At 44.1% G+C, this 14,031-nt stretch overlaps 1 protein-coding gene across 1 annotated transcript in view; it reads right to left on the reverse strand.

Annotated features, from left to right (window-relative positions):
* Positions 1–2,649: 2,649 nt before the first annotated feature.
* LOC129699007 (protein mono-ADP-ribosyltransferase PARP14-like) overlaps positions 2,650–14,031 on the reverse strand; it is a 55,370-nt gene continuing 43,988 nt past the window's right edge. The window contains exons 15-17 of the mRNA XM_055638568.1: positions 12,120–12,265; positions 6,155–6,332; positions 2,650–4,414 (exon numbers count right to left, since the gene is read on the reverse strand). Of these exons, the coding sequence (XP_055494543.1) occupies positions 4,128–4,414; positions 6,155–6,332; positions 12,120–12,265 (611 nt within the window). The 3' untranslated portion in view covers positions 2,650–4,127. The remainder of the gene's footprint in view (positions 4,415–6,154; positions 6,333–12,119; positions 12,266–14,031) is intronic.

The following is a 14,031-nucleotide window of genomic DNA, read 5'->3' on the forward strand; positions in this document are numbered from 1 at the left end:
CTTTCCCTCCCAAGTCTGTCATGTTTCCTCCTCCTCCTCTCTCTCCCCTCCCCTCCCTCCCCTCCTTCTCCCCCCCCCCCCCCCCCACCTGTGAGTTTGGGGGGTGGTTAATTTGAGTGTGATGCCGCAGCCCCTACCCCCCCCCCCCCCCCCCCCCCCCCCCCCAAACACTGTTGGGGAAACAGACCCAACGGGTCTGCACTTGGTCTAGTATATCTATAAAACTCTGGGGCCATCCGACCGACTGTCGACCGGCGCCCTTCCTGCCTTTCGATTCGTGCCCGATACTCGCAGATGTCCAATCGGAATGGCCGATGTTCGGAGATGTCCAATCGGAATGGATTCATTTGCATATACGGCTGCCGGCTGCATTTCTTCCTTTGATTCATTGCCACGCCCAATCCATACGCTCAAGCTCCGAGATATTTTCCATTTCGGTAGAGATTTCGCTTTTCTTTCTAAGTATCCGCTCCTCATTTCATTTCGTCGTGTTGAAGTACACGTTTTTAATCAAATCCTTCTCCCCCCCACCCCCCACCCCCAAGTATTTCAAAAATAAACAAGCTTCTCCATTTACATGTCAGCTTCCAACACACGTCGAAACAAAGTTGCAAGACAGGAACACTGAACTTTTCACTGCTGCAGCAGGCAGGGGAGGTGCCATTGGATTTTTTTTTTAAAGAGGCAGGGCAGTGCTGGAATCTTACTTTTGAGAACGGCTTCAGTTCCATTGGAGGAGATGGGTGCATGGTGGAATATTGGGTTGGGGGATCACACCATTGGGGGAGCAGACCCAACGGGTCCGCACTTGGGTCTAGTATATCTATAAAACTCTGGGGCCATCCGACCGACTGCCGACCGGCGCCCTTCCTGCCTTTCGATTCGTGCACGATACTCGCAGATGTCCAATTGGAATGGCCGATGCTCGCAGATGTCCAATCGGAATGGATTCATTTGCATGTACGGCTGCCGGCTGCAAAACTTAAGTATCCACTCCTCATTTCATTTCGTCGTGTTGAAGTGCACGTTTTATGAAATTTTTGAAGTGCACGCAATGAAAGTCCAAGAAGCCATTATGAGACTGAGAAACAGAGTTGACCTTAGGCTTACCAAAATCAATTGTTTTGAACATCATTAAGAAGAGAGCACAGGTGAGCTTACTAATCGCAAAGGGACTGGCAGGCCAAGGCAGACCTCCACAGCCGATGTCACAAGAATTCTCTCTATAATGGCCAGGTTACAGTTTACCAAGAAGTACTTAAAAGAGCAACCACAGTTCTGGAAAAATGTATAAACATTGCTGTAACTACACGGTGAAACCAAAATGTATACAAATGGCCTTTATTAAAATCTGGCAATATGCACTTTAACCACGTGATTTTTTTCTATTATAATCTATAATTGTGGAGTACAGAGGCACCTAAATAAATCATGGGCCTTTGTCCCAAACATTATGGGGGGCACTGTATATCCAAGGACAAGGACACTGGGAAGCAAGAGAAGAAATTGCAGGAGCCCTGGCTGAGATACATGAATTATCATTAGACATGTATGAGGTGCCGGAAGACTGGAAGGTGGCTAATGTTGTGTCTCTATTTAAGAAAGGTATCAAAGAAGTGGTGGACACTGCCCAATTCATCACAGGTACCGATCTCCCCATCACTGAAGGGATCTATAGGAGGTACTATTTCAAAATCTGTTGAATTCTCCAGATTACTATCTGTGGAATTCTCTGCCACAGAAGGTAGTTGAGGCCAGTTCATAGGCTATATTTAAGAGAGAGTTCGATGTGGCCCTTTGGCTAAAGGGATCAGGGGGTATGGAGAGAAGGCAGGGATGGGATACTGAGTTGGATGATCAGCCAAGATCATATCAAATGGTGGTGCAGGCTCGAAGGGCCGAATGGCCTACTCCTGCACCTATTTTCTATGTTTCTAAAAAGGCAGTTAGCATCATCAATGATCCTCTCCACCCTGGCCATGATCACATTTCACTCCTGCTAACAGCATGGAGTCTGAAAACTGATCTCCAAGTTCAGGAACAACATCTTCTCAACAACCAACACTACAAACACCAAATTAACTTGGTTGCACTTCGGTATTTGTTTTGTACTAAAACTGTTAAAAAATATATATTGAATTTTCTTTTGTTGAATGTGTTATCTATGAGTACTGTGTTTATAGACCTGTTAGGCTGGTGTAAGTAGGAATTTCATTGTTCGGTTTATGGTACATCAGACAATTAGAACTCGTGACTTTTGAATGATGAAGAAACAATTGATGGTATCCAGGGAAAATAGAAATAATCTGGAAACCTAGAACTCATTCTTCAGTGCAGACCTATTCTTTAGTGCAGACAATGTTATTCAAAGTTATAAGGATAATGGGTACTTTGAATTGTATACATTATTTATTAAAAATAATCAAAATATTTGCCCAACTATGCCAAAGAACTGATAATAGGATGGCTAAAAAAAGTATTAGAAGTGCTCACTTCAATCTTTGCAGCCAAAAAGCATAATGAAGTCTTAGGCAATAATTAGAATAATTAAGACCAATAAATTAGAAGCAACTGAGATGTCTTCCTCTTCCGAATGAAATTGATGATTAACTGTGAAGTAACAATAATCTGTATATATGTGGTAGAAATGTACTATTCGACAGGTAATTGTTTGCACTCTTTTAATATATTGCATTTCTTCACACTTATCAAGTGTATACAAGCAAAGACATACATTCTAATATAACAGTAAGATAAACTAGTTAAAAGGTTGGTTATATGGTCTACCAAGGAATATTAACCCGTTTAATAATGCTTTTATATGCTTATATAAACCTTTATATGTTACATGTGTTTTTAATCAATTTCACTCATTGTATTCAAATAAACAATTCTTGAAGATTAGGATTAGAAAGGATTACTATTAATGAATCATTTGAACACGAAACTACTCAAAGATAAGAATCTCATACTAAAAATATGCAGCGTTTTCACATTTTTAGAATGTCATAAACTATGGAAAATCAACTGGTCAATGAATACTCAGAAAACAGAAAAATTGGCTTATTGATGCAACAGCTATAGTCCAGGTATGCAGTGTTATTCAGGAAAAGAACAGAAAAGGGGGCCAGATTGAGAATGGACAGACTCCTAGAGATATGATTTATTTTGACTTCAGAACAGGAACCATCAACCAAATAGAAACTCACTTCTGAATAATAAGTTTGGTTCAGTCCGGATCTTCTTCTGCTTTCTGATGTTCTTCCAGATACTTTTCTATGAATCCTAGCATGGCAGTTACATAATTTAAATCCAAGTGATTGTGTATGTCTGCATTAAAGAGCTCGAATCAGGAACAGTAACTGTGTAACTGCCAGTTTACTGTAAAACATAATTGGGTCTGACACTTGTGACTCCAGACGTGCCAAAGTAGTTGTCTTCCATTTGTTTACTCACTTATGCAGCAACTAGGGATGGGCATTACATCCTATCATTGAAACCATATAGATGGACACATAAGTGTGCATCTAATCAGCAGCTTGCATTGTATTTGCCCGACTTACTGCATGTTTAGCATTTATTTTTGATTCCAAACATGTGTATACTTTCTCTCTATGTAAGGAGATCCTCAAAAAGATGTTTTTGTGTTGGTGAAATTGCATTCATGCCAAATAGTGTAAATGATCACCTCCCCTTCATCCTCTCCCACCCCCAAAATGTGCTTGAGAGTTGACAATGTATCTTAGACATGAAATAGCTATGTCTTTTCATTAGTTAGTCAAAATGATTTTAAAACATCAAAATGTTTAAGAAGGAACTGCAGATGCTGGAAAATCGAAGGTAGACAAAAATGCTGGAGAAACTCAGCGGGCAAGGCAGCATCTATGGAGCAAAGGAAATAGGCGATGTTTCGGGTCGAGATACTTCTTCAGACTGATGTGGGGGTGGGGGAGAAAGAAGAAAGGAGGAGGCGGAGACAGTGGGAGCTGGGAAGGGGAGGAGAAAGCAGGGACTACAAAAATCAAAAGCTATGATTTCAACATTATAATTCTGAAAAATAATCAGAAAGCTTCAGAAATTTGAATTCCATTATAAAAATCACATGTTTTATATCCCAAATAACTCAGTTATTGAAATGTAATTAAATATTCTGGATAAGCTTGAATGTCATTGAAAATAATAAACATGGAAGGATTATTTACATTGTCCACAACACTGTCATACAAGTCTGTTGGATTACTTGGATTCTTTGGAGGAGGTGTAAGCATTCCACCTTGCCCTTGACAGAAGACACCAGTGAGTACTCGAGCACGATACATGTACTTCATTCCATTGGCATCAGGCTTTGAATATGTGTCATGAGCTGAATACATTGCATTTACAGCAAAATATGTGCCATTCCCATAAACTGTGGCTGCAAAATAAACAAAATGGCTTAATTATGAAATGTTCCTTCATTTAGCAAGCAGTAAATATTCACTTTAAGAAAACAAACCAGAAACGTATGTTTTGTATATTTCTATATGAAGCAGTTGTATGTTTTATCCAAAAATGATTTTAAAAAATACCAACAAGACGATTTGGAGCAGTACAGTCCATTTTAGTTTGCTGTGATGATCAAGGGGGCAGTGTGTATTATGGCTCTTCACTGAGCAGGTGCATCAATCTCCTATTTTAATGTCTGCTGAATAAAGTGGAGGCATGTACCTTATGGATGAATAAATGCATGTTTTATTTTATTCATGCAATTTTTCCCTACCAGCATATTTACAGCTTCAGTAGTGCAGGCAGCTTATGAAAATTATCTAGTTTATCCAGTATTATGTTTATCCAGTATTTATTTTAGTTATTTTTGAAGTGCCTTGCTGATGAAAATAGCCATAAATGATAAAACTAAGGGATAAGCTTATATTTGTAATTAAATCTAAAAATCCAAAGTATGGTTATTTGGTCAGTCCGCCTAAACCTTCCTGATCTCCTGGTTACTAAACATTTAACTCCCCCTCCCATTCCCACACTGACCTTTCTGTCCTGGGCCTCCTCCATAACACAGATTGGAGGAACAGCACCTCATATTTGCTCGGTCAGCTTACACCCCAGCAGTATGAATATTGACTTCTCGAAATGCAAGTAACCCTTGCTTTCTCTTGCTCCATCCCTCCCCTTCCCCGTCCTCCGACCAGTCTGACTGTCCCGATTATATTTTATCTCTGCATTGTTGTCACCTAGCTAACAATCTATTCTACTGTCCTTGTCCCTGAGTATAGAAGCTGGGATGTAATGTTAAAATTGTACATGGCATTGGTGAGACCAAATCTGGAGTATGGTGTACAATTTTGGTCGCCCAATTATAAGAAGGATGTCAACAAAATAGAGAGAGTACAGAGGAGATTTACTAGAATGTTGCCTGGGTTTCAACAACTAAGTTACAGAGATAGGTTGAATAAGTTAGGTCTTAATTCTCTGGAGCGCAGAACGTTAAGGGGGGACTTGATAGAGGTCTTTAAAATGATGAGAGGGATAGACAGAGTTGATGTGGACAAGCTTTTCCCTTTTAGAATAGGGAAGATTCAAACAAGAGGACATGACTTCAGAATTAAGGGACAGAAGTTTAGGGGTAACATGAGGGGGAACTTCTTTACTCAGAGAGTGGTAGCAGTGTGGAATGAGCCTCCAGTGGAATTGGTGGCGGCAGGTTCGTTGGTATCATTTAAAAAGAAATTGGATAGGCATATGGATGAGAAGGGAATGGAGGGTTATGGTATGAGTGCAGGCAGGTGGGACTAAGGGAAAAAAGTTGTTCGGCACGGACTTGTAGGGCCGAGATGGCCTGTTTCCGTGCTGTAATTGTTATATGGTTGTTATATGGTTAAATCTCTTTTGACGTCTCGTTTTCACCCATTACCCTTCCTTTTCAGCAGTGGTGCGCTATGTGTCTCCCTCCTCCCTGACTTGCAATCTGAAGGGTTTCGACCCGAAACATTACCCATTCCTTCTATCCAGAGATGCTGCCTGTCCCGCTGAGTTACTCCAGCATTTTGTGTCTATGGTTATTTACCTCTTGATTGGTCATTTCCTAATATTCTGCATACGCTCCATTTCGATTTTGCAATTTCCAGATTTCTCTACAGATTAAAAACATTGCATTACATACCATTCCTTCCTGCGTAGCTCCGGTTGAACCCAAGATGGCTGACTGACTCTAGTGTGTCCGACGCTGTTCCATGGAACAAGTTCCTTTCATTGTTAGTTCCAGCAGGATTTTTATCTTCAAACAATTGTTTTTTAATCATATAATTCTTCCAAAGACATGGGGTTTGTATTCTTTCAATCTGTTAGAATAACTTCTGTGGTCAATCATGTTTTTAGTTCAACAAAAATATTTGCAAACAAAATTAGTTTCTATTACAAAGCATATGAAAATGAAATGAAATGATTCAATTTATTGTCATTGTCAGTGTACAGTACAGAGACAACGAAATGCATTTTTAGCATCTCCCTTGAAAGGGAGACACAGGGCGTCGCAGTGTGCCCGCGCCTGCCGCCGTAACATTCCATTACAGGCAAAGGTGGGTGAAGTGTCTTGCCCAAGGACACAACGACAGTATGCACTCCAAGCGGGATTTGAACCGGCTACCTTCCGGTCGCCAGCCGAACTCTTAGCCCATTGTGCTATCTGTCGTCCTATATCACTTTATGATGCTGATTTCCATCACCTGGATCTTTCTGTCAACTTCCCAATTCTGCATAATTGTTTATTTAAAAAAAAACTTAAATCTACAATATATATATCTATTATATAACTAGACCAAGTGCAGACCCGTTGGGTCTGTTCCCCCAACGTGCGGTTGTGGGGGGAGGGGGCATTGCAGCATCACACACTAACTTCCCCCCCCCCCCCGCACTCAATACGCTAATAGTTTATTTTAAAAAAAGGGGAGGATATATATTATATAACTAGAGAGGGGGGGGAGAGAGAGGGGGGGGAGAGAGAGAGGGGGGAGAGAGAGAGGGGGGAGAGGGGAGGAGGCGGGGAGAGGGAGAGAGAGGCAGGGAGCGGGGAGGAGAGGGGGGGAGAGAGAGGGGGGGAGAGAGGAGAGAGAGAGAGGGGGGAGAGTGAGTGAGGGACAGAGAGGGGAAGAGATAGGGGATAGAGAGGGGATAGAGAGAGGAGAGAGGGGAGAGAGAGAGGGGGGAGAGGGGAGAGAGAGGGGGGGGAAGAGGAGGGGAGAGAGAGGGAGAGGGAGGAGAGGAGAGGGGGGGAGAGGGAGGAGGGGGGGAGAGGGAGGGGGGGAGAGGAGAGGGGGGGGAGAGGAGAGGGGGGGGAGAGGTGGAGGAGAGGCAGAGGAGAGGGGGAGGAGAGGCGGAGGAGAGGGGGAGGAGAGGAGAGGAGGGGGGAGGGGAGGAGAGGAGGGGGGGGGGGAGGGGAGAGAGGGGGAGGGGGGGAGAGGAGAGGAGAGGGGGAGAGAGGAAGGGGAGGGAGAGGGGAGGTGGGGAGGGGGGAGGGGGAGAGAGGAGAGGGAGGGGGGAGAGGAGGGGAGAGGAGGAGAGGAGAGGGGAGGGGGAGGGGGGGAGAGGGGGGGGGGGGGGGGGGAGAGGGAGGCAAGGGGGGGGGAGAGAGAGAGTGCCTTTTTACTTCACCCAAACAATCATTTGCAGGCAGTGCTTTTTTACCTCTAACCATATTTTCATTTTCAAACCAAATTAAGGGCACTCACCGTGCTGTAGACATTTGTCAGTGTCATTCAAAGCTCTGATTGAGGCATACCACTTGCAGAGACTGATTGAGGCACACCACTTGCAGAGACTGATTGAGGCACACCACTTGCAGAGACTGATTGAGGCACACCACTTCCTGGTTTTATAGTCCTTCCCCCTCCCTCCAGCAGGGGCAGCAGAGAGAATGGGGAATGTTGTAAAAACATTAATATCTCTGTCAATTTTCATCGACGGGAAAAATCCTCGGCACGCATATGGCGGAGGGGGGCTCTGAGCGAGGTGGCCAAAAATGACGGCCGTAGGTGGCGGCGTTCTCTCGGAAACCGCAGCACAGAAAGCCAAAACCGGTCAAGAACAGAGTTTTAATAATATAGATAGATATCACCCTGAGCACCGGCACACCACAGGGCTGTGTACTGAGCCCCATGCTCTACTCCCTCTTCACACACGACTGTGTTCCTGCATTCGACACCAACACCATCGTCAAGTTTGCAGACGGCACAACAGTGATTGGGCTGATCACCAACCGTGATGAAACAAAATACAGAGCAGAGGTGCAGAACTTGGCAGACTGGTGCACACGTAACAACTTGTCACTAAACACCTCCAAGATCAAGGAGCTGATTATTGACTTCAGGAGGTCACATAATGGAGAATACGGCCCAATCTCCATATACGGGGACAGCAGCTGCTGACAACCTTCTACCGCTGCACCACAGAAAGCATATTAACGTATGGCATCTCTGTGTGGTATCTCAGCTGCACGGAGGCGGAGAGGAGAGCTCTTCAGCGCGTCGTCCACAGAGCGCGTCAGTCCACAGAGCGCAGAAGATTACTTTGGGACACAGCTACCAGCCTTCATTTGGAGAACCGGCATGAGTGCCCCCCACCTCCCATGGACTGTCACACACGGATGGTCACGTGCACAGACACACCCTTAGTGTAATGACTATTTTACTGTAACCATTAACCATATAACAATTACAGCACGGAAACAGGACTTTGTATGCCGAACAAATTTTGTTCCCCTTCTACGCCTGCCGAACCTCCTGACTCAGGAACAGCTTCATTCCCTGAGCTATAGCGGCTCTGAACCGGCCCTGCTGAGTGCCCCCCACCCCCCATGGACTGTCTCCCTTGGATGGTCACGTCGCACAGACACATCTGCACTTTAGTCTGTTTGAACTGTTTTGACTATTTTACTGTTGTAATATTCTTTTTACCAACCATGTTCTCGGGGTATCTAAATCTAAATTGTATTAGTTATTTAAGTTATGACATCGGATGGATCGGATGGATATATATAATGTATATAGATCAGAGAGCACTTCAAGGGTAGGCTGTTATTCTGATACCAGACTGCCAGGTCAGCCACCTCCTTCAGGTAGGCCTTCTCATCGTTATCGGGGATTAGGCCCAACACCACTGTGTCATCAGCAAATTTAATGAGTTAGAGCTGAACCTGGCCACACAGTCATGTGTGGACAGGGAGTACAGCAGGGGGCTGAGGATGCAACCCTGGGGGGGGGGGGGGGGGCTCCTGTGTTCAGGGTTAGAGGGTCGGAGGTATGTCAACCCATCCTAACCACCTGGGGCCTGACGGTGAGGAAGTCCAGGACCCAGGGGAGTGTTCAGTCCTAGTTCCAACAACTTATCAGCAAGTCTGGTGGGGACTACAGTGTTGAAAGCTGAACTGAAATCAATGAGCAGCATCTTCACATAGCCCCCCTTCTGGCTGTCAAGGTGAGAGAGAGTGGTGTGCAAAACCTGGGAGTGCATCATCCGTGGATCTGTTTGGACAGTATGCGAACTGCAGCGGATCCATGGTGCAAGGGAGGAAGGCACAGATGTAGACCTTGATCAGCCTATCGAAACATTTCATGACCACTGAGGTGAGGGTCGGTAGCCATTCAAGCAGGCTGGAGAGGCATTCTTAGGCACTGGCTATATAATAGTGGCTCTCTTGAAGCAGGTAGGGACCATGGACTTGGCCAGGGAGAGGATGAATATTGTGGTGAACACTGGAGCCAGCTGATTAGCTCAAGACTTTAGTACTCGCCCAGATATACCATCTGGGCCTACAGTTTTCCTTGTGTTCACACGTGTCAGAGCCCTCCTCACGTCGTGCTCGGACACTGAGAATGTGTGCACATCTTCAGCGGTGTGCCTCACTCCAGCCTCGCTAGCCAGCACGCTGATGATGTTGATGCCCGCCTCAAATCGTGCATAGAAAGAGTTCAGGTCATCAGCTAAGGACGCGCCGGCACTCCCGGCTGAAGAGGGACTGCTCTGGTAATTTGTTATAGTCCGTACCCCCTGCCATAGGCGTCTGATATCACTCTGCTCCATCTGCGATTCCATCCTGTCCCTGTACCTCCTTTTTGCCTTCTTCACAGTCTATAGGATTCTGCCTTGTAATTATCCATGTTGCCGGATGCCAGGCCGGATTTGTAAGCAGTCGTGCAAGCATTCAAAGCGACGCAAGTGAATCTGACAACCCAAGGTTTTTGGTTAGGAAAGCTAACCCTTACCGTGGGGACAATGTTGTCGGCTAGTGTTCCTATGAAGTCAGTGACAGCTTCCGCAAACTCACCGACGTGTCTGGAACTTGATTGGAACATATTCCAGTCGATACCACTCAGTATGGCATGGCCTCTGTATGGTCACACCATCGCTTTACATCCCTCGTCACTGCTGCTTCCTGTACTATCCTTTGTTTATACACTGGTAGCAGGAAAATGGCGGCATGGTCAGATTTTCCAAAAGGAAGGAGAGAATGGGCCTTGTATCCCTTCCTGAATGGTGTGTAACAGGGTATACTGTGGTAATAGTGGTAACAGTGTGCATCTTGTTCAGCAGCTGGCAAAATATCGCCACTCTCTGCGCCATCTTAACAATAAAGATTTAATGTTGTACCATTGGAATAAATGACTATCTGAAACAGTTGAATTATGTGGTTATCCTTTGCCAATTCTTGCTGTTCCTCAAATGTATGTAAAGGTTTGTTGGCACAATGTAGATGGCCAAATCAGAGAACTTACAGTGGGAGGAGGCTGGAGAACTGGAATCTTTGATTACCCTTACAGATTGTATGGAGATGTTCTGCAAAGCAGTCACCTAATCTTGTTTGAAGAAGGGTCTTGACCCAAAATGTCACCCATGCCTTCTGTCCAGAGATGCTGCCTGCCCCGCTGAGTTACTCCAGCATTTCTCCAATATAGAGACCACATGGTGAGCACAGAATGCAGTATATCAAATTATGAGTGTTACATCTAAATTGCCGAAGATGACTATGGAGGGAGAGTTGATAATGGTGGATTAGGGTGTCCAGAACCTGATAGGTCTTTACCTCCCTTCAGTTTCTGCATTCAGAAGGGGGCGTCAACCCTTTGATTCACAGATGTCTCCACCAACACCACTTCCAATCCTCACGTCATAATAGGGCAGGCAGGCATGATAAGTAGGACACCAACTGCATTAATCACAGATGTTAAGCTGAAGCATAGGTAAAAATATTAAAATGCTTAGAGTATAATTCTGGTGATTGACAGACAGTTCTTGGAATGTTTCTGGATTTTTCAGAAATTGATATTTAAAATCACACAAGCCTGTATTTAATCTGTATTGACCTATCAGTGTAAATATATTTATTTGTGTGTGCTCGTTTCTATTTTCTTCAAAGTTAGTAAATTGATATCGGCCAGTTAGTTGCTGAAAGAGGTGCCATATTTAGGTAGTGGGTTCTTATTGCTTTATGATATTTTATGTAACTATCTTGTTGTATTGTTTACATCATGCTTGCCTTTCCGATAAAAAAAGGCTATCTATATTAACAATTATTTTAGTCACATTGAGCTTATATACATCTCAACAAGAAGAATCTGTAATATAAGGAAACAATACAACCCAAAGAATGCCCCAATGTATTGCATTTAAAGCTTATGTAGACAAAAATGCTGGAGAAACTCAGCGGGTGAGGCAGCATCTATGGCAAAGGAATAGGTGACGTTTCGGGTTGACACCCTTCTTCAGACTGATGTGGGGGGGGGGGGGGGGGGGGGGGGGGGGGGGAAGGGGTGGCGGAAGAAGAAAGGAAGCGGAGACAGTAGGCTCTGAGGCTGTGGGAGAGCTGGGAAGGGGAAGGGAAGGAGGAAGAAAACAAGGACTACCTGAATTTGGAGAAGTCGAAAGCATAGCCACTGTTCCAATGTAAAATCAGTTTGATCTAAGCATCTCTGTAACCAGAGCTTATGAACCACTCCAACAAATTGTTTTGCACAAGGAAATTAATGACCGTTCCAATAGCTGATTATCTGCATTAAATATAATAGTTACATTCATCTGAATCCCTCCATGAAAGGTTACTAGGGTATGAAAAATGTAGTAAGATTGACTAGTACCTTTACAATCTGTAATGTGTTGGCTGATGCTTTGAAAGATTGCTCTACTTTCTGATATTCTTGGGATTCCTGGTGCAGCTGCACAGATGTATACTGTATGTTTTTCATACCATCCCAATGATCTGGAAGAGCATCAGTTAGCAATCCTGCAGATATATCAAATGAATCATTATTATATATGTTTACATTAATCAAATGTAGCTTTAGCTCATCAATAATAAGCATATTAGACAAAGGATAACTCCACTTTAATCATCTGATGATATCATCAAGTGCTGCCAGATTATTTAACAGCAAGACATGCAAGATAGAACATTGAACAATACAGCACCGCTGTACAGAACAGGCCCACTGCAGGGCTCAGAATTAATGGTTGCCCAGTTGCCAATGGCCACCTAAAGTCCCGCCGGGCAACCTAAAAGGTGTGTCATTTTGCATGTGCACTGCCACAGCAACTGGTCGGCGCCAGACACTTTCTCTCTCCCTTTGCATTGTGGGAGATCTGGCCACCATTGCTGTGAGGTTGCCGCCTCGCGACCTCACAGCAATGTCCTTGGGCACAGCGACCGCTGAAACCCAACGCAGAATCACTCCCTGGAGCTGGAGTAACTCCTGTTTCTTGGATTCCTGGTCCTGCAAAAATATTCCAAATGGAATTTAAACTGGAGGTGGTGGAGGGTGGACTTAAGCTAAAAGGGTTCTTGGGGGGAAAAAAGAGCTACCTTAAATTTAGTTGCGTCTGGTTGGGTAACTATGGTAGGGTGAAGACTATTCCATTATTTAATTGCGCGGGGGAGCAGCCTGGATAGAAGAAATTTGGTGATGCTTTGGGTAGAGACCCTTCTTTAGACTCCCTCTGGTTTTAGTATTTTTAGTTTAATTTAAAGATACAGCGTGGAAACAGGCCCTTTGGCCCACCGAGTCCACACCGACCAGCGATCTCCCGTACTCTAGTTCTATCCCACCCATTAGCGACGTAAGTCAAGAGTGTTTTATTCTCTCACATCCATAGTATTCTCTCATAGTTAGAACAATGAAATCCTTACTTGCAGCAGCACAACAGAATATGTCAACATAGTACTCTGTAAACAATGTTATAAACGAGAAAACAACAGTGTATATTTATATTAGAATATATAACTATATATAAATATATGTGTGTGTGTGTATAATATATATATACCCACACACACAATTTCCCTTCTGGGATTAATACAGTTCTATCGTATAGTATTGTGTGTAGGAAGGAACTGCAGATGCTGGTTTAAACCGATGATAGACACAAAAAGCTGGAGTAACTCAACAGGACAGACAGAATCTCTGGACAAAAGGAAAATATGATGTTTTGGGTTGGGTCTGAAAAAGGTTCCTGCACACCTTTGGAATGTGGAAGGAAACAAAAGCACCCGGAGAAAACCCTTGCGATCAAAGGGAAGTGGAGCAAACTTACAGACAGCATCCATATTCAGGATCAATTCCGGGTCTCTGACACTTTTAGGCAGCAACTTTATGGCCAATGTACTGCCCCATAGTCTTGAACTGAATTAACACATACAGTAGCTGTAAAGGGGGACATAGCGTGACTTAGAGATTTATGACTGAAAATGGATAGTTTCTTTTTTTTTTTAGTAATCAAAGTTAGCAATGTATAATTTTTTTTGTGTTAGAAAACAAAATATAGTGGCACAGCTGGTAGACTTGTTGCCTCACACGCCAGAGATCTGTGTTCCATCCTGTCCTCGGGCACTGTCTGTGTTGAATTTACACATTCTCCCTGCAAGCGTGTGGGTTTTCTCCCACATCCCAATGGCTTTGTAGGTTAACGTCTCTGTAAAATTGCCCCTAATGTGTAGGGAGTGGGTGAGGAAAGTGGGATAACAGAACTTGTGTGAATGGGTGGTAGACAAAAAAG

This window comes from Leucoraja erinacea, chromosome 7, assembly GCF_028641065.1.
Source record: "Leucoraja erinacea ecotype New England chromosome 7, Leri_hhj_1, whole genome shotgun sequence".
In the NCBI taxonomy this organism is placed as follows: domain Eukaryota; kingdom Metazoa; phylum Chordata; class Chondrichthyes; order Rajiformes; family Rajidae; genus Leucoraja; species Leucoraja erinaceus.